General features: G+C 42.5%; 1 protein-coding gene across 2 annotated transcripts in view; it reads right to left on the minus strand.

The window, feature by feature from the left end:
- The window catches only part of LOC138680661 (polyamine-modulated factor 1-binding protein 1-like), a 64,474-nt gene that overhangs the window by 21,307 nt on the left and 21,723 nt on the right, over window positions 1-21,444 (minus strand). For both annotated transcript variants that reach the window (XM_069767969.1, XM_069767968.1), the window contains exons 7-9: window positions 20,254-20,416; window positions 12,518-12,676; window positions 9,502-9,669 (exon numbers count right to left, since the gene is read on the minus strand). In XM_069767969.1, the coding sequence (XP_069624070.1) occupies window positions 9,502-9,669; window positions 12,518-12,676; window positions 20,254-20,416 (490 nt within the window). The remainder of the gene's footprint in view (window positions 1-9,501; window positions 9,670-12,517; window positions 12,677-20,253; window positions 20,417-21,444) is intronic.

The following is a 21,444-nucleotide window of genomic DNA, read 5'->3' on the forward strand; positions in this document are numbered from 1 at the left end:
ACCCCTATTTATTACAATGATGGCTGGTCCCTACATGACAAGCACTTTTTACCTATTGTGTCCCCCCCTCACTCCTCCTGTAACAGCTGAGCTATATGCTGCTTTTTAATGTCTTTATATTTGTACGCGTGCCTGCTTAACTGTAGCGTTCTGCAGAATATATTGGCGCTATATTAATAAAATTATTATTATTATTGTTTAAATATCCGAAAGGTGTTCACATGATGGGGGTCAGTCAAGTCTGAGTGTGTTCCATTGTCTCCTACCATTAGGAAAACAAAAACACATCTATAGTTTGAAACCTTTAGGCATTTTCTGCAGTTTTTACTTTGATTTTATAACTGTTTTGCATATTTGTATGTCGCTTTTATCTCTTTTTAGTAATTTTTCTTATAAGAACTGTACTTTTTATATTAAAATCTAAATATTTTATGTGCTATAGAATTCACAGAATTTCTGAGAGTGTTTGGAGAGAAAAGCCATTGACAAATATAAGAGACAAGGTGAGGACTTTCTTGTTCAATTTTTCACCCTTGGTATCCCCCCACTGTAAGATACCAGTCCTTTGCTTCAAAGTCCTCTTGGATGGTATCCATGTACAGCGGCTTGAGAAAGTATTCACCTTCTTTGGCATTTTTCATGTTTTGCTACCTCACAACCTGGAATTTCAGTTTTTTGAGGGTTTGTATTAGTTCATGTAAAGAACATGCCTACAACCGTGAACATTTGGTTTTATTTTTTTGTGTAGCGAACAGCAAATAGGACAAATTAACTGAAGACTTCAATGTGCATAACTTTTCACCCCCCTAAAATGAGTAATTTTAGAGCCTCATTTTGTAGCAATTACAGCTAGAAGTCGCTTGAGATAAGTCTCTATGAGCTTTCTACATCTTGCCACTGGGATTTTTGCCCATTCCTCAAGGCAAAATTGCTCCAGCTCTTTCAAGTTAGACGGTTTCCGCTGGTGAACAGCAATTTTCAAGTCTGACCAGGATCCAAGAAGTATCGTTTCTCCTTGTGGAGAGTGACATGATAAGCATGTTGAGGTGAGGAGACTTAAAGCCGTAATGCTCCTCTGGGAAATATGCAAATTATCTCTTCAGAAAGGAAGAGGACTAGAACTCTAGTGCCACCTATTGGAAGTAGCAATCCTAACAGTCAATGTCGACTCTTTAACGAGCCTTGTCACATGACTTAGGATAATAGCCAAACCAGAATCTTAATTTGCAGACACTGTGTTTTGGGGTACTGCCCCTCGTCAGTGCAAAGTGGAGATCTGGTTTGGCTGATTGAGAGGCGTCTGACCGGGACTGACTAGGGGCAGTACCCCGAAACACAGTGTCTGCAAATTTAGTGTAACGGTACGTTAAGAACAGCGGTATCTGATAACACAGGCAGTAGAAGCATGGCGAGATGACTAAGAAGATGCTATCAGACTTTATTTTTTTCCCATCACTTCACCAGAAGTTTCTGTCTTTGAGTTATACTGGCTGAGCTTGTTGGGCCTCTGTTCTTTTTCCTGTATTTGTACTTAGTATCTATATATTTGGTTTACACTGAACAGAACAGAAAATGAGTCAGCAGCCATCAGTCATCTTGAAGCAGCCATGCACTCTAAATGCTTTGACAATCACAGACTTCAGCTCATTGACGTCATAGCTAAGCTGACTGCAATCTAAAAGATTTCACATTCTTGAAAATTAATAAAAAGTGCTGCTTTTATAATTAAGTTTAAAAAATGTTGACATGCTACACACAAATACATAAAAAAAGAGATGATGAGTCATTAATTATACACTTACAAGCTACATAAAGCTTCACCACTTAAAGGGAACCGGTCACCAGTTTTTTCATGTCTGAACTAAGACTAGCTCCTTAATCAGCACCTGTGCAGCATTCCATAAAGGGGTATATACGGTAACCCCCTGACTTCCCCTGTAAACCCCCCAAAAACATTTTGAAACTCTCCACCGCTCTATGTAAATCCTGTCGGCTCGGTCCAATAGGCGTCCATGCTGAGGCGTCTATCCCTCCTCCCGGCTTCTGATTGCCGTCCTCCTCCTCTGATTGACGTTGATGAAGCCACCTGCATCATCCACATAGCGGGACAAAATCTCACGCCTGCACAGAGACATCACTGACTTGCATCTATGCACTTTACTCTGCCCTACGACGGGCACAAAACCTAAAACATAATTGCACATGTGCATTTATGTTTTAGGCTGTGCCTGCAGTAGGGCGCATGCGCATTTATGTTTTAGGCTTAGCCCAGAGTAGGGAAGAGCAAAGTGGGCAGGCGTGAGATGACACAGTAGTTGTCATCGCCATCAATCAGAGCTAGAGGACGGTGATCAGAAGCCGAGATGAGGGATAGACAAGGACGCCTATCAGACCAGACTGGCAGGATTTTCATAGCGCATTGGAGAGTTTTAAAAGGTTTTTGGGGGTATTCAGGGGACGTCAGGGGGTTAAATACCCTTTCATGGAATGCAGCACAGGTGCTGATTAAGGTGCTAGTCTTAGTTCATACATGAAAAACTGGTGACAGGTTACCTTTAATTCAGTAGAACAAATAGCACAACATTTGGGATATTTTGGGTTTTCTTAAATAAGGTAAAGTCCTTTTGCCATCTAGTGGAAAGAAATTTAATTACAAAATAGTTTATACTGATGTTTTTTGGTATTTAGCTATTAGTCTTGACTTCCTCGTGCACAGGAACATTTAGCATGACCGAATATCCATCTGCCTGCAATAGAAAGAGAGGATAAAGCCGCTGCCACCTAAGTGTACTGCCAGCTTACGGTATCTTCTGCAAAAGGATGGGGTGTATGGATTCAACCTGCCTGAAACTCCTGTCATGATGTTGTAAAGCCCTGATATACATTATATGGTTAGCTGGTATCACAGAAAATGGCAGGTTCATCTGAATTCAATCTAATGTGTAGGGATCTTTACATAGCTGCTTGGGAACTATTGAAAACCAACCAAACTAAGAATGTGCTACAAAGGGGTGAAATAGACCAAAAAAACAAATACACCTAAAAAGATATTTTCATTAATAATTAACGAATATATTCGAGTATAAGCCGAGTTTTTCAGCACATTTTTTGTGCTGAAAATTACCCCCTCGGCTTATACACGAGTCATTGTCCCAGAAGACGGCAGAAGCGACGAAGCAGCGGGTCACAGGAGGCAGGAGCTGAGGCTAAAGACTGTGCCCAGTGCTAAAGAGAAATGAATATTCACTACACTGGCAGTGAATATTCATTTCTGTTATAGCGTGCACAGTGTCAGCCACAGCCACCGGCTTCAAGCAGCTGCTAGGCTATCATGGGTGTGAGCTACTTAAGAGTTATGAATATTCACCTCTCTCCACTCCCTTAGGTGTGGAGTGGAATGAATATTCATTCCCTTAATGAGCGGGGACACGTGATCGCCTGGCACCTGGAGCTGCGGTCAGCGGAACAAGATGCAGCGAGAGTGCGCAAGGAAGGTAAGTAGGATGCTTTTTTTTATGCTTTTCTCATGGGGGCCATGCATACAAGAATAGGGATGAGGAACCATGCATACAGGACAGGGATTAGGAGCCATGCAGACCAAGATGGGAATAAGGAGCCATGCAGACAAGGATGGGGATAAGGAGCCATGCAGACCAGGATGGGGGTAAGGAGCCATGCAGACAAAGGATGGGGATGAGGAGCCATGCAGACAAGGATGGGGATGAGGAGCCATGCATATAAGGATGGAGATGAGGAACCATGCATACCATAATAGGGATGAGGGGACAATGCATATCTCGCTTATACTATTATATTATTATATCTATGCTTATACTCAAGTCAAGTTTTCCCAGTTTTTCGTGGCAAAATTAGGTACCACGGCTTATACTCGGGTTGGCTTATACACAACTATATACAGTATTTAAAATTAAATAAATGTCCAGACACACAAATTAGGGTTAAAGTTGGAGGTAAGGGTATAGCAGCAGTCTGAAGATAAATATCCTTTAGGATTACACCTATGTTACCCTGGTAGGTCCCAAAGTCTAATGGCCTACCTGCAGGCGGAGGTCGGCACCCTAAATGAGCGACGTGGCACCCCTGCTCCACGACGGCTGTCCCTTAAATCCCTACTTGTCCCTTGTGCTAATATATATATATATATATATATATATATATATATATATATATTGTAAAGCTGCAGTAGCATCGTATGCAGTGAAGAAGCTGTGACCCACAAATTCAAACACAAAAGTCTCTTTTAATGTGTTTCTTCACAGCATTAAAGTCCAATTCACATAAATGCATATAACTTCAGTGGATATTATCAGTGACCAGTTTACACCAGTTCAAAGCAATACATATCACATGGCTTTAGATTTGCGGTCCCTAAACAGGCCAGACTTCCCTTGTCCAGTTTCCCTGGGCGACCGCACGCCATCTCACAGTTTCTATACATCTCCGTATACACAGCCTCATATGTTGCAGACACTACACACGCCAGCCCTCCTCTGACTAGTTCTCGTGGGTGTCCTGCATCGCTGTATCACAGTCTCTTTACAGACTCTTTACTCACACAGTCGTACACAGTTCAGGATATCCTCCGGATAGCAGCCGGGCACCATATCCACCTGATTGCAATCGTTGCACATGCTAGTCCTATTTCGGGTACAGGACATCTACCTCCGGGCATAGGACTGTCCACATCCGACTCATTCGGGCACAGGACATCCACATCCGAGACCAGTACCATGGACGACTTGCATCTCTGTGTACGCTGCAGGTGCCAGGCTATTCAGCTGCCCTGGGTGCTGGCTGTGCTGGCCTCCATGCACTCTGCAGACCAGCACACAGCAGACTGACACTGATGTGCACCTCGCACACCTGGCCAGACACCTGACACACCCATACCCCTTACTGCAGGGCTTTTAAACACACACAAACCTGTGGCCTCCAGCCACATGGAAAACCCGGACCGGAGATCCGTGACTCTCATGAACACCTATGGACTTCATCCGTCTGCATGCACATTCTGGGGAGAACAAACAGCGCCCCCTAGCTGTATCAGAGGCCACAGCCTCACAATATATATATATATATATATATATATATATATATACACGGCTCAAAGAAATAAAGGGAACACTTAAACAACAGAATATAACTCCAAGTAAATCAAACTTCTGTGAAATCAAACTGTCCACTTAGGAAGCAACACTGATTGACAATTAATTTCACATGCTGTTGTGCAATTGGAATAGACAATAGATAGAAATTATTGGCAATTATCAAGACACACTCAATAAAGGAGTGATTCTGCAGGTGGGGACCACAGACCATATCTCAGTACCAATGCTTTCTGGCTGATGTTTTGGTCACTTTTGAATGTTGGTTGTGCTTTCATTCTCGTGGTAGCATGAGTCGGACTCTACAACCCACACAAGTGGCTCAGGTAGTGCAGCTCATCCAGGATGGCACATCAATGCGAGCTGTGGCAAGAAGGTTTGCTGTGTCTGTCAGTGTAGTGACCAGAGGCTGGAGGCACTACCAGGAGACAGACCAGTACACCAGGAGACGTGAAGGTGGCCGTATGTGGGCGACAACCCAGCAGCAGGACTGCTACTTCAGTCTTTGTGCAAGGAGGAACAGGAGGAGCACTACCAGAGCCCTGCAAAATGACCTCCAGCAGGCCACAAATGTGCATGTGTCTGCACAAACGGTTAGAAACCGACTCCATGAGGATGATCTGAGTACCCGACGTCCACAGGTGGGGGTTGTGCTCACAGCCCACACTATGCAGGACGCTAGGCATTTGCCACAGAACACAAGGATAGGCAAATTCACCACTGGTCCCCTGTGCTCTTCACAGATGAAAGCAGGTTCACACTGAGCACATGTGACAAACGTGACAGAGTCTGGAGACGCCATGGAGAGCGATCTGCTGCCTGCAACATCCTTCGGCATGATTGGTTTGGCAGTGGGTCAGTAATGGTGTGGGGTGGCATTTCATTGGAGGGTCGCACAGCCCTCCAAGTGCTCGCCAGAGGTAGCCTGACTGCCATTAGGTACAAGATGAAATCCACAGACCCCTTGTGAGACCATATGCTGGTACAGTTGGCCCTGGGTTCCTCCTAATGCAGGACAATGCCAGACCTCATGTGGCTGGAGTGTGTCAGCAGTTCCAGCAAGATGAAGGCATTGAAGCTATGGAGAGGCCCGCCCGTTCCCCAGACCTGAATCCGATTGAACACATCTGAGACATCATATCTCGCACCATCCACCAATGTCACATTGCACTACAGACTGTCCAGGAGTTGGTGGATGCTTTAGTCCAGGTCTGGGAGGAGATCCCTCAGGAGACCATCCACCGCCTCATCAGGAGCATGCCCAGGCATTGTAGGGAGATCATACACGCACGTGGAGGCCACACCCACTACTTAATCACCCACTGTAAAGACCACTTGGGGGTATATCTATATCTCTTGACTCAAAATTAAATCAAAATAAGGTAGTGAATATATCAGCTATTACTGAAATGTAGTACTTGTCATATCTCAAAAGAAGTTCAATGTCCTTAATAGAAAGCCTGCAGCAGTCAGTTGTTCCCTTTGCATCATTATAACTAGTAACCACATACAGTGCCTTGCGAATGTATTCGGCTCCCTGGAACTTTTCAACCTTTTCCCACATATCATGCTTCAAACATAAAGATACCAAATGTAAATTTTTGGTGAAGAATCAACAACAAGTGGAACACAATTGTGAAGTTGAACGAAATGTATTGGTTATTTAAATTTTTTGGGGAAATTCAAAAACTGAAAAGTGGGGTGTTAAATATTATTCATCCCCTTTACTTTCAGTGCAGCAAACTCACTCCAGAAGTTGATTGTGGATCTCTGAATGATCCAATGTTGTCCTAAATGCCTAATGATGATAAATATAGTCCACCTGTGTGTAATCAAGTCTCCGTATAAATGCACCTGCTCTGTGATAGTCTCAGGGTTCTGTTTGAAGCACAGAGAGCATCATGAAGACCAAGGAACACAACAGCCAGGCCCATGATACTGTTGTGGAGAAGTTTAAAGCCGGATTTGGATACAAAATGATTTCCAAAACTTTAAACATCCCAAGGAGCACTGTGAAAGTGATCATATTGAAATGGAAGGAGTATCATACGGCTGCAAATCTACCAAGACCCGGCCGTCCCTCTAAACTTTCAACTCAAACAAGGAGAAGACTGATCAGAGATGCAGCCGAGAGGCCCATGATCACTCTGGATGAACTGTAGAGATCTACAGCTGAGGTGGGACAGTCTGTCCATAGGACAACAATCAGTCATACACTGCACAAATCTGGCCTTTATGGAAGAGTGGCAAGAAGAAAGCCATTTCTCAAAGGTATCTATAAAAAGTGTTGTTTAAACTTTGCAACAAGCCACCTGGGAGACACACCAAACATGTGGACGAAGGTGCTCTGGTCAGATGAAACCAAAATCAAACTTTTTGGCAACAATGCCAAATGATATGTTTGGTGTAAAGGCGTAAAGACAACACAGGTCATCACCCTGAGCACACTATCCCCACTGTCAAACATGGTGGTGGCAGCATCATGGTTTGGGCCTGCTTTTCTTCAGCAGGGACAGGGAAGATCCAATTGAGAATCTGTGGAAAGAGCTGAAAACTGCTGTTCACAAACGATCTCCATCAACCCTCACTGAGCTCGAGCTGTTTGCCAGGGAAGAATGGGCAAGAATTTCAGTCTCTCGATGTACAAAAATGATACAGACATGCTGCAAGCGACTTGCAGCTGTAATCACAGTAAAAGGTGGCGCAACAAATTAAGTTAAAGGGCCGACTAATATTGCACGCCCCACTTTTCAGTTTTTGAATTCCCACAAAAATGTGAAATAACCAATAAATTTCGTTCAACTTCACAATTGTGTTCCACTTGTTGTTGATTCACTGTTGTGCAAAGTAAGACTGTACTGACAAATTGAAGCTAATTTACTATAGTCAATAGAGAGTAAATGCTGATCTCTTAAGTTAGTGATGAGTCAGATAAAGGATGGATATAGTTAGCCATAAAGTACTGTTGTGCATACCATAGATTTAAATACATATAGGCAGTGGATCCATCCGGATCTGTGTTAAGCCTCAATAGGGTAAAAAAGATCTCTACTAGCCCTAGCCACTGGTGTCTGCAAGTGCAGGCACAGCATCTGCTCCTGCGTCATGTACTGATACATAATAGTAAAATTACTTTGAGGGATCGTCAGGAAAGGCCTGAAGGTATTAGATCAAGGTATTAGATATATGTCGGTTATCCATTTGTGCATTATGCTAAAATCTAAAATAATTTGCTCAGCAAGAATTAGGGTGTAGATGGAAGGAATATGACTGTGTATCAGCCTACAGTGTGTTTTGTACATATATAGTAAGTTTCAAAGTTGTGAATATTTCACTTTCCTATTGTACAGTAAATTATATTCTCCAGCTACTCTATACATATGGGAACCTTAGTATTAAATGATATCTAAAAATAGGAACAATATACTAAACTCCACCAAAAAAAGAATCACAACATGAAGGATCAGATCTGAAAATATAACCAAATTATTCAACCACCCAACATTTAGGATTGTAAACAGTTTGAAGATTCTGAAATAGAAGAGAGATCAAGTTGATAACATTTTCTTTCTCTCATTACCAAAATATTTATAGAACTATGAGAATGCTTTTTACAGAGGTAAGCAAAGGATGTCACCACAAATTCCCCCAAACCATGGACTTTTCACAGACCACGTGCCTTTATTTCCCTTTCAGACCCATTTCCCTTCTCGTAAATGAACAAATGGATGCCAGTGCTTCATACAATAATGGAGCATACCAGCTTAACGTGCCAGAAACCTCCCGGAATTGCTACTTTCTGAGAGGTTTCGTCAGCACCTGGGAAATTTGCCAACTCTTTGGGGGAGTCCAGGAGGCCTCCTTTTCCTGGGAGAGTTCCAAATATCCCGGAAGAGTTGGCAAGTACAACGAGTTTGAGACACGTGGTGACAGAAGTTTTGTCTATTCTATTAGAAGTTAACTCGTTAAATTGATACAGACATTTACTGACTAACCATAGTGCAAAATTGCAAAGTGACTAGTGATGAGACAGTGTGGTCTTTACTCGAGCTTTCTGAGCATGCTCGGGTGGTCTCCGAGTATCTTGGGTATGCTCGTATATTATGTTTGAGTCCCCGCAGCTGCATGATTTGCAGCTGCTAGACAGCCTGAATACATGTGGGGATTCCCTAACAAACAGGCAATCCCTGCATGTGTTCAGGTTGTCTAGTAGCTGCAGGGACACAAACATAATCTACAAGCACGCCCAAGATACTCGGAGAACACCCGAGCATGCTTGGAAAACTCGAGTAACGAGCACACTCGCTCATCACGAAAAGTGGCCAATACAATCACATTGAGAAACAAAATTGTCAATGACTCCTTGGTTCATTACCTGTGTTTGCAAGGAGGAAATATGGTCGACCAACAGTGCCTTGTCTCTTCGTAATTCTGTGTTGACTTGCTCTTCCTTGATTAATATAGCTTGTATCTCAGCAATCTGACTGCTTAATGTAGTGGCTCTTAAATCTTGTAGACCATTCCCACTAAGAAGCAGGTCAACCTAGTAAATAAAAAGACATTAACACAATGTGTACCGTGTACTCTGTACATACTCACAGGGTATAGGTGTTGGACTTACACATGCCTATAGTGGATTTATGAAACAAAACTAAGTTTACCAGGATACCATCTTTTCCAAATTACAAGCTCTCACTTAAACAGGACTTTTCATTGGATTTTTTAATTTAAATTAATGCCCTCCTCCATTTGGCGTTGTTCCACAAATTCTAGAACAGGTTTTCTTTTTCTTCTGTGCCCGTCCGTTCCAAAGTTATGCACCCCGGTAATGATGATGCTAATTTTCCCTTCAACCAACTGGGCGTCTACCACAGAACCTCTCTCTGAGCGTTTGAGTTTTCTATTCTGATGCTGGCCAATCAAATCACGACCAGATCACAGAGGGGTAAAAGCAAATACTGGCAGAGAGGGTCACAGCTGCAGCCTGGTTCAGTCTGCTCTTCAGAATGGGAACTCCGCAGTCGCCATATTGGAGCACTGCTCTCCTGTGCTCAAGCGCTCCAATAGCAGGAATGGACACGATAACTGAGGAATTCTCAGCGTGTTCTGCTGAGATGAGATTTGTCCCACATGAGAATGAAGCAGTTGCCGAGTCTCGAGCGCCTAAGCACTGAAGAGCTGGAGTTCCGGAACCGATTTACACAAGTGATATGCTGTGATGCTTTTCTCTTGTTCTCCAGCTTTTCAGCGCTGCTGCTCGCCCGTGCTCAGGCGCTCCAATAGCAGAAATGGGCACGGCGATTGCAAAGTTCTCAGCATGTTCACGAGAGACAAATCTCAGGAGAACATGCTAAACCAGTCTGCATCCATGACATTCTCTGTGGACATTTGCTTCTTCTCCTTATTTTTAATTTTACGGTGTCATAAAGCAAATGCCCACAGAGAAGATCAGTGGTATATGCCCAGTTGGTGGAAGGGAAAATTTGCTACTTAAGGGGAATCTGTCAGGTGGTTTTTTAGTTTGTAACTTTTATTGCTGTAGCTTCTTCTCTGGTTTTCTTGTTGTAAGCACTAGAGAATTCATAGCTGTAGGGATGAAAACAAACAATACTGGCGTTTCGATTTTTTTCTTTTAACCATTTTATCAATCGTGTATAATATTACATTTTGATAGGTTGGACGCTTATAGACGCATCAATAGCCCTGCTGCATGTTTTTTGTTTTAATATCTTTATTTTAAAAGGGGAGAGATTTATTTTTTAATTATGTGAATATTTTTTAAAACATTTTTTTATGGTATATTGTCCCTTAAGGGACTTGAGCCTGTGATCATCTGATTCCTGTATATAGCACAGATCTCTGTCTTGTATAAACACCAGTCATAGGCTGGCAGTCGATGAAAATCACGGGGGGCTTCAGCAGGCCCCTGGCTGTCAGAAACCCATCGGCGCCCTGTGATAGTGTTGCGGGTCGAATGAGTGTTTAAAACATTCAAGGGCATTCAACAGGTTAACAGATGCGGTTTAACTCACGGCTGTTAAACGCAGATGATGGATGAATGGACACAGCCGTAATCTGCCAGGAAAGGAGCAGGCTCAGCTCTTGAACCCGCTCCATTCATCTACAACTAAGAGCTGTGGCTCCTGTTGTTAAAGGGTTAAAGAAACCTGGAAAATTAATGCATATTATTTTGTGACTTGATGGTTGGGTTCTTGGCAACTGGTCCAAAAGAATCAAAACACGGACAAAATAACAGCAGTTACAAATACATTGTTTTAAATTTGGAAGATTTTTTCTTAATCGTATACATTATTTCCATCTTATGATAGCCAAGTCATATTCACAAGATATAGTGAATGAAAAGACGTGGGCACTGCTACTCAGGTGCTCGGGTAGGTTCCCAAACCGTGTGCATATAGATAAGAAGAACCCGGCACTCAACTTTGAATCAAACTTGTGATATTTATTTTGTAGTACGTAAAACGTTTCGGCCTGATCTGGCCTTCGTCAGTTACGTACTGAGAGGTGTCTGGATAAATGGAGTGCTTCAGAGAGCCAAATAAGCTCCAGGGAGAACCCTTGAACAGTGTGAATCCCTGGGCAGAGCCGCGACTGCAGACTGCTGCAGGCTGAATATGAGACGGGTCAGGACGCGGAGTCCACCGCTGTCGGAAGAGCATGCCCGAGACAAAATAAATATCACAAGTTTGATTCAAAGTTGAGTGCCGGGTTCTTCTTATCTATATTCACAAGATATGTCAGATCGGGTCCCAGCTCCCATCTTGTGGAAGCTGTGAAAGAAGAAGTGCCTACACAAGCACAGCTCTCAACTATACTTTTTTTTAACATCTCCCATGAAATGGATGTTTGTACACATTGTAAAAAGAGAAAGAACACTGCTGCTCTAGTTATAGTGCCACTATATACGCAGTGTGAAGAGTCTTTTTCGAGTTGTATGGTTTCCTATGTTTTCTTGGTAGTGCTTCCTAATTCTGTATCACAAAAAGGTTTTTTCTTTATTTCGCTATTAAGAATTTGGAATATTTTGTCACTCCAGGGTTTATGAAATATCTGTGGGTTCGGCCTGTATAATTACTAGAACTCGTTAGCATCTTTCTGACCATTAAAGGAATTTAACTCCAAACAGAGAAACACTCGGAAGGAATAGGGTTGTCAGTTGTCATTGGTCTATTACAGTCGTCACGGCCCCCCAACAGATCATGTCTTCAGCATCCCTTTAGTATGGCACATGTGATGGAATTATTATCTGGACATCACCTGTACTATACTAAGGAAATCAAGAACATATTATCTGTTGGGGGGCCGTAAAGAATGGATTTGGAGACACCGGTCTGATAAGAAACATATAACACCACTGATGTTAACCTTACCTGTCCCATCAAATCCTTGAAATGCTCCTTCTCCTTTTCCAGAAACGCCTCCTGTAGTCGCGCCTGCTTGATAAGCTGCTCTTCTTTGTCTTTGACACTTAGAAGTTGGGCGACACTAGCAGAACTGTGGGTATAGTTGTCTTCCTTAAGTGCTTTCTGCTGGAATAATAAAATACAGTCCTTTTAATTTATTATACAATACTAATCAAATCACAAATAGTAATGGATTAGATCTCAGGAGGCTGTAGGCACAGATTGTCTGGTAAGTCATGCATGGCAGTAAAATGTCTGTTATACAATAAAGTAGCTTCACGTGCACATTGTCATAACTCAGACTGTTCTGATTTTATCATTATAATCCCAGCAGAATTGGGGCTGCCCCAGACCAAATAGAGGAGGAGTTTGTGTAAACCCACCAAAGAGTGGGCAGAGCGTGGCGGAACTTAAACCAATTTAACCAATATTGATAATGGAAAGTATGCAATTGTAGACTTTTATGTTTTAACTACGTAAACATTGGCAAGAATAATGTCCATAGACTCCGAAACATATGGCCATTCATTGTGCTCTGTCAAAAAGAGAATAGATGAAAGAGTAACTAAACTGTTATTTGTTTTAACTAGATGGTGGTCCGATTCTAACGCATCGGGTATTCTAGAATATGCATGTCCACGTAGTATATTGCACAACCCACGTAGTATATTGCCCAGCCACGTAGTATATTGCCCAACCACGTAGTATATTGCCCAGCCACGTAGTATATTGCCCAGTCACGTAGTATATTGCCCAGTCACGTAGTATATTGCCCAGCCACATAGTATATTGCCCAGCCACGTAGTATGTTGCCCAGCCACGTAGTATGTTGCCCAGTCACATAGTATACAGCACAGAGCCACGTAGTATACAGCACAGGCACATAGTATACTGCCCAGTCACGTAGTATACTGCCCAGTCACGTAGTATATTGGCCAGTCACATAGTATATTGGCCAGTCACATAGTATATTGGCCAGTCACATAGTACATTGCCCAGCCACGTAGTATATTGCCCAGCCACGTAGTATATTGCCCAGTCACGTAGTATATTGCCCAGCCACATAGTATATTGGCCAGCCACGTAGTATATTGGCCAGCCACGTAGTATATTGCCCAGCCACGTAGTATATTGCCCAGCCACATAGTATATTGCCCAGCCACGTAGTATATTGCCCAACCACGTAGTATATTGCCCAGCCACATAGTATATTGCCCAGTCATGTAGTATATTGCCCAACCACATAGTATATTGCCCAGCCACGTAGTATATTGCCCAGTGACGTAGTATATTGCCCAGTCATGTAGTATATTGCCCAACCACATAGTATATTGCCCAGCTACGTAGTATATTGTCCAGTGACGTAGTATATTGCCCAGTCATGTAGTATATTGCCCAGTCACGCAGTATATTGCCCAACCATGTAGTATATTGCCCAGCCACGTAGTATATTGCCCAACCACGTAGTATATTGCCCAGCCACGTAGTATATTGCCCAACCACATAGTATATTGCCCAGCCACGTAGTATATTGCCCAGTGATGTAGTATATTGCCCAGCCACGTAGTGTATTGCCCAGTCATGTAGTATACAGCACAGAGTCACGCAGTATACAGCACAGACATGTAGTATACTGCCCAGTCACGTAGTATACTTCCCAGTCACGTAGTATATTGGCCAGTCATGTAGTATATTGCCCAGCCACGTAGCATACAGCACAGAGCCACGTAGTATACAGCACAGGCACGTAGTATATTGCCCAACCACGTAGTATATTGCCCAGCAAAGTAGTATATTACCCAGTGACGTAGTATATTGCCCAGCCACATAGTATAATGCCCAGCCACGTAGTATATTGCCCAGTCACGTAGGATACATACAGCACAGAGCCACGCAGTATACAGCACAGACACGTAGTATACTGCCCAGTCACGTAGTATATTGGCCAGTCACGTAGTATATTGCCCAGCCACGTAGTATACAGCACAGACACATAGTATATTGCCCAGTCACGTAGTATACTGCCCAGTCACGTAGTATATTGGCCAGTCACGTAGTATATTGCCCAGCCACGTAGTATATTGCCCAACCACATAGTATATTGCCCAGCCACGTAGTATATTGCCCAGTGATGTAGTATATTGCCCAGCCACGTAGTGTATTGCCCAGTCATGTAGTATACAGCACAGAGTCACGCAGTATACAGCACAGACATGTAGTATACTGCCCAGTCACGTAGTATACTTCCCAGTCACGTAGTATATTGGCCAGTCATGTAGTATATTGCCCAGCCACGTAGCATACAGCACAGAGCCACGTAGTATACAGCACAGGCACGTAGTATATTGCCCAACCACGTAGTATATTGCCCAGCAAAGTAGTATATTACCCAGTGACGTAGTATATTGCCCAGCCACATAGTATAATGCCCAGCCACGTAGTATATTGCCCAGTCACGTAGGATACATACAGCACAGAGCCACGCAGTATACAGCACAGACACGTAGTATACTGCCCAGTCACGTAGTATATTGGCCAGTCACGTAGTATATTGCCCAGCCACGTAGTATACAGCACAGACACATAGTATATTGCCCAGTCACGTAGTATACTGCCCAGTCACGTAGTATATTGGCCAGTCACGTAGTATATTGTCCAGTCACGTAGTATATTGCCCATCCACGTAGTATACAGCACAGAGCCACGCAGTATACAGCACAGACACGTAGTATATTGCCCAGTCACGTAGTATACTGCCCAGTCACGTAGTATATTGCCCAGCCACGTAGTATATTGCCCAGCCACGTAGTATATTGCACAGCCCACGTAGTATATTGCACAGCCCGCGCAGTACCAAGCACGCAGTATATAACACAGGCCACGTAGTATAAAACCAAAAACACATGGGCTACTTGCACAGTGAACAAGTCTGTAGAAACCTGTTCACACCACCAAAGAACTTGAAGACACAAAAACGCACAGAGAGGTCAAAAAATACTCTGTTGTAAAAAAATCACAGTAAATAAGCAAGTGCTAGTCAAAAAATGAAAAAATACAAAAATACAGGGTATTTAGTTAATACGTTTTTTTGCAAAAAAAAAAAAAGTATGTTAAGCTGCTCCACCAATTGTTAAGGTATACCCATAATAGAGCAGTCCTGTCTAATGTATATAATCCCTATCTGATGCATGCAGTATATAACACAGTGGTGTATAGCACAGCCCGCGCAGTATATTGCACAGCCCGCGTAGAACATTGGACAGCCCACGTAGTAGATCGCACAGCCCGCGTATTATATTGCACAGCCCGCGCAGTACATTGCACAGCCCGCGCAATACATTGCACAGCCCGCGCAGTACACTGCACAGCCCGCGCAGTACATTGCACAGCCACGTAGTATATTGCCCAGCCACGTAGTATATTGCCCAGCCACGTAGTATATTGCCCAGCCACGTAGTATATTGCCCAGCCACGTAGTATATTGCCCAGTCACGTAGTATATTGCCCAGTCACGTAGTATATTGCCCAGCCACGTAGTATATTGCCCAGCCACGTAGTATATTGCCCAGCCACGTAGTAGTATATAATACAGCCCACGTAATATATTGCACAGCCCACGCAGTATATAGCAATGTGAGCACCATATCCCTGTTAAAAAAAAAGAATTAAAATAAAAAATAGTTATATACTCACCTTCCGGCAGCCCCCGGATCGAAGCGGTTACTGACGCTCCTCGCGTGCTCCGATCTGAAGAGTGCATTGTGGTCTCGCGAGATGATGACGTAGCAGTCTCGCGAGACCGCACGTCATCATCTCACGAGACCGCGGTCACTGGGGCGTCACGAGGAGCGGGAAAGGCCGGTTCCTGATCCAACGGATGGTGAGTATATAACTATTTTTTTAATTTTTTTTAATTACTTTTAACATTATATCTTTTTACTATTGATGCGGCATAGGCAGCATGAATAGTAAAAAAGTTGGTCACACAGGGTTAAAAGCAGCTTTAACCGAGTGCGTTACCCTGTGTGAGCGCTTACTGGAGGGGAGTATGGAGCGGGCACTGACTGCGGGGAGTAAGGAGCGGCCATTTTTCCGCCGGACTGTGCCCGTCGCTGATTGGTCGTGGCTGTTTTGCCATGACCAATCAGCGACTTGGATTTCCATGACAGACAGAGGCCGCGACCAATGAATATCCGTGACAGACAGACAGAAAGACAGACAGACAGAAGTGACCCTTAGGCAATTATATAGTAGATGATGATTTTGTCAAACATGGAAAGTTATGAAACTTTGAAAATCACTTTATTAGGAGATTTGTCATCATTCCTGTGCATGCAAGTGGCTTCCAAACCCCTGTCGTTCCCCAGTCTGTTTGCCTGCCTTTAGCTGAACTGATATCAGAAAACAATCACTTGGAGTACAGCTGATGGCAGTGATGGGGCAGCACTTGTCTCTTCCTCTGAGTATTGTGCCCAGAGTTAGTGAGGCATAGGTGTTGCTGACCCATCACTGCCATCATCTAAATTAGGAAATTCTAAAAAAATATTCATGTAAAGGCTGCTGGACAAAAGCATCGGTCATTTTTTTTCTTTACAGTAGTAAAGTCAAATTCTCTAATAAAGTGTTTTTTTTTTAATTTTTATAACTTTCCATGCTGGACAAAATGATCAAAAAACAAGTTTAGTTAATGTTTAAGGACTGCAACTAAAAAGCAGAGTAACGTACTGTAAATAAATGACAGCCTTTCGTGTATTAATACAGTGAATCCTAGCAAGGGCGAGGTTTGCTATACCAAGCCCTAACTATATTTAACACCAGAATTCCTTTATCATGAATCATCTTTCATCTAATAAGAAATGTATGATGTGTCCATATTTATAGAAATCTTAATACGTGCACATAGATGATCAGACATCAATTAACCAAAAATCAGTCTCTGTGTAACTTTCTTTCACTTACACAAGCCGAGATTCAGAACCGCGGGCGCTAAGCCGTCTAAAATCCTGAAAGCTTGCAGTTCCATACCTTCCAGAGAGCAGTAGAACACGACGCAGACCGTGAGTCAGCCAACGTTACATCACTATATGTTTCATAATCTAAATCTGCATTTGTTGCTTGGCAACTTGTGAGGTCAGTATGAGTGGGTGTCAAAAAAGCGAGAGAACCAGGAATACCTATGTACCTCTGCCCCTTCTATATCATTATGTGCCGGGGCAATGGGGACAGGAGAAAAACAGCTTGCCATTAAACAGCTGCCGAACAAGGTGAAATAAATGCGGATGACTATACACATAACTCTGTCAGTAAGGACTTTACAGAGTATCTTTCTTTAGAGCCATATTCCAGAAAATCAGCAGCATAGATGATTTCAAGGATTTTGGATTTTTTCCTTATATGTATAAATATCTAAGAAAAATAAAGTTGATTGTCACATCCCAAAAAAATAGATAAAATCTTCAAATTTTATTCCATATATGTCAAACAATTAAAATCCACATGTTGGTGATAGAAAAAACACTATTACGCACTTTTGACGCTGTGTGCGCCTTTAGGGTGCTTTCACATTGCGTTCTGTGTTCCCGTCGGGGCATATATCCGAAATACCCTACAAAAGCGGGTCCGGACGTATGCAAGAACGGGGCTTTTTTCGGGAGCGTACACCTACAGAAGGCGGACACTGAGACACAGTCTATTACATCTGATTGTCTGCCTCCTGTAGGCGTACACTCCCGAAAAAAGTCCAGGATGGCCCCGTCGGCACATGCGTCCAGACCCTATTTTGCGGGGTAATTAGGACATACGCCCCGATGGGGACACAGAACCCGATATGAAAAGACCCTTAGTCATACAGTATGCTAACACCTTGTAGAAAAATACCTTAGAAAACAAACCTTCCCCAATCATATGGAGACAATAATTACAATTAGAAATAAAAAAAATCCTAATACGTCGTCTGAAAGATATTTAGATCATTATTACACGTATTATATAATAATATGGACTCAGGGAAGGAAAAATAATTTTAATAAATGATCATTGTGTCAATCCTGTAATTCATGCCTTTGGTTGTGTGGTATCGTGCTTTGTAATACAGAAAGCTTCCCTTATAAAAGTTTTCCCAGTTACCCCTCCAAAATAGAATAGGGGTATCCCAAAAACAAATAATGTGTAAAGCAACTTGGGAAATAAAATAAATGTTTATTAGCCTATTAAAAAGTCACAAAACATTAATAAATCTCATAAAGTGCAATTAGTGCAAAGTGAATATTGGTCAGAACGAAATTATCCTTCCCCCATTGGCATATACTTTACTAGCCGGAATGGGTATCGCGGCTATCTCATTGCGTCGCGGGCCGGATGTGACGTTTGCGACCCAAGGAGGCTGCCTACGTTCCACCGCCTGGAAGGCTCACGTCATACCCGGCGGTCTACCGGAAGTTGAGTAAGCGCTACCGCACAGGACTATTCAAAATGGCAGGTGAATAGACTACTTGCAGCAGCGAGCTCCGTCTGAGAATAAGACGTAAATTATATTATCTACACTAACTAAGAAAAACCCAAAGTTTTTGAATAATAAATGCTAAAAATTAACTTTTAATACATATTATTAAAAAACAAACCAAAATCACCGTGCACATATACGGTGCTCTCTACGTCCACTCTACGACAGGACCCTTAGAACAGCACCTGCCTGCCTGTGTAGGTCGGCACCCTAAACAGATAAGCGAGTGATGGCGCCCCCGCTCCTCGACGATGGCCCTGAATGCACTGGTGAGTCAGGCAATCCGCAAGCTCTCGGAATGCAGGGAACAAGGACAACAAGGTGCGCTTGGTAGGAATGGGATATAGACAAGCATCAGAAAAATAAGCAGAGGAAAGTGAACTGCTCAGCACCAATAATGGCTTAGATAGTGCCTCCCTAAGCTGTTCCTTGCTGGATTTAATCCTACCTGCCAGCGGAGGTTGGCACCCTACGTTTCATTACCTTGGTTAGACCTAAAGTATATGCCAATGGGAGAAGGATAATTTCGTTATGACCAATATTCACTTTGCACTAATTGCACTTGCAATTGAGATTTATTGACATTTTGTGACTTTTTAATAGGCTAGTAAAAGTTAGATTTTATTTCCTAATTTGCTTTAGACAGTTGCCCCTACAGCTGGCAATGCAACTTTTTCAATGCCAAAAAAGTAAAAAATATTTTTTATATCTCCATTATGACTGTCCAAAAAGCGCGTCACAGCTCCTAAATATGTATAATATTAATGTAAAAAATAGAACGTGTTTTTTTTTATCACTTGTCACACTGCTCATAAAATAAAAGGAACACTTAAATATCACAAAGTAACTCTAAGTCAATCACACTTCTGAAAGCAGCAACTTATTAAAGGGAACCTGTCACCCCCAAAATCGAAGGTGAGCTAAGCCCACCGGCATCCGGGGTTTATCTACAGCATTCTGGAATGCTGTAGATAAGCCCCGGATGCCGGTGGGCTTAGCTCACCTTCGATTTTGGGGGTGACAGGTTCCCTTTAAGTGAGGCCTCACAGGGTCCCTGCTCCTACATTATGCTGCTCCCAGACGGGGTAGCAAAAACCTGGTGACAAATTCCCTTTAAAATGTGGCCAAATATGATTGTCTGTTAGGTGTGAAACCCACTCTTCTGTTAATGTGATGACATTAGATGAGCAATCATTCTTACTATTTCCAGCTGTTTGGTAAGTTCCAGTAGTTGAGCTTGTAAGGCATTGTTCTCATTGGTCAGATCTGCACAGTCGCTCATCATTTTCTGTCTCAGCACACGTTCCTGTTCAGAAAATAGTTCATTTTCACGAATTTGCTGATGGAGGAAACTTATTTCATTCCTGCAAAACCAAATATTATGAGTTTTTACACCTATTTCACTTCCATTCTATATATGTGAAAAATGTCCATCTTTAACCCTGTAAAGGTTCACCTGTCAGTATGATCAACCTTCCTAAGCTGTCTATATGGTCCTAGATAGATAAATAAAGTTATACTTTGATATCTATGACCTGAAGTCTTATTTCAAGGTAATCCACATTTTTCTTAACCCCTTTAGCCCCCAACCCTGTTAGCACCTTCATGACCAGACCAAATTTTACAATTCTGACCAGGGGCTGGGGTGCTCACTGCCTGTGCCTTAGTGGACTTGCCTATGACTACCACCCCGTGCCACCTTGTTACATTTGGTGCAGTTGACGGGACCCCAAAGTCGTGTGTGCAGACAGTGATGAAACTTTTGAAGATGACCGCCGTGAAAGAGTTAACCCCTTAACGACCAAGGGTGATTTACATGTTAATGACCGGGCCAATTTTTACAATTCTGACCACTGTCCCTTTGTGAGGTTATAACTCTGGAATGCTTGCATGGATCCTGGTGATTCTGATATTGTTTTCTCGTGACATATTGTACTTCATGTTAGTGGTAAAATTTATTCGATATGACATGCATTTATTTGGGGAAAAAATGGATGTATGAAGAAAATATTCAAATTTTATTGTTCTGCCCTTAAATCAGAGACTTACGTCACATAAAATAGTAAATAATAAATAACATTTCCCACATGTCTATTTTACATCAGCACAATTTTTGAAAATTTTTTTCTAAGATGTATAAGGGTTAAAAGTTGACAAGCGCTTTATCATTTTTTCAACAAAATTTACAAAACCCTTTGTTTTTAGGGAGCACATTACATTTGAGGGGTCTGTATGACAGAAAAGTGACACATTCTAAAAACTGAATCCCTCAAGGTGCTCAAAATGACATTTAAGAAGCATATTAACCATTCAGGCACTTCACAGGAATTTTTAGAACATGGAAGGAAAAAACGAACATTTAACTTTTTTCACAAAAATTTTACTTTAGATC

The sequence above is a fragment of the Ranitomeya imitator genome, chromosome 5 (genome assembly GCF_032444005.1).
Source record: "Ranitomeya imitator isolate aRanImi1 chromosome 5, aRanImi1.pri, whole genome shotgun sequence".
In the NCBI taxonomy this organism is placed as follows: Eukaryota; Metazoa; Chordata; class Amphibia; order Anura; family Dendrobatidae; genus Ranitomeya; species Ranitomeya imitator.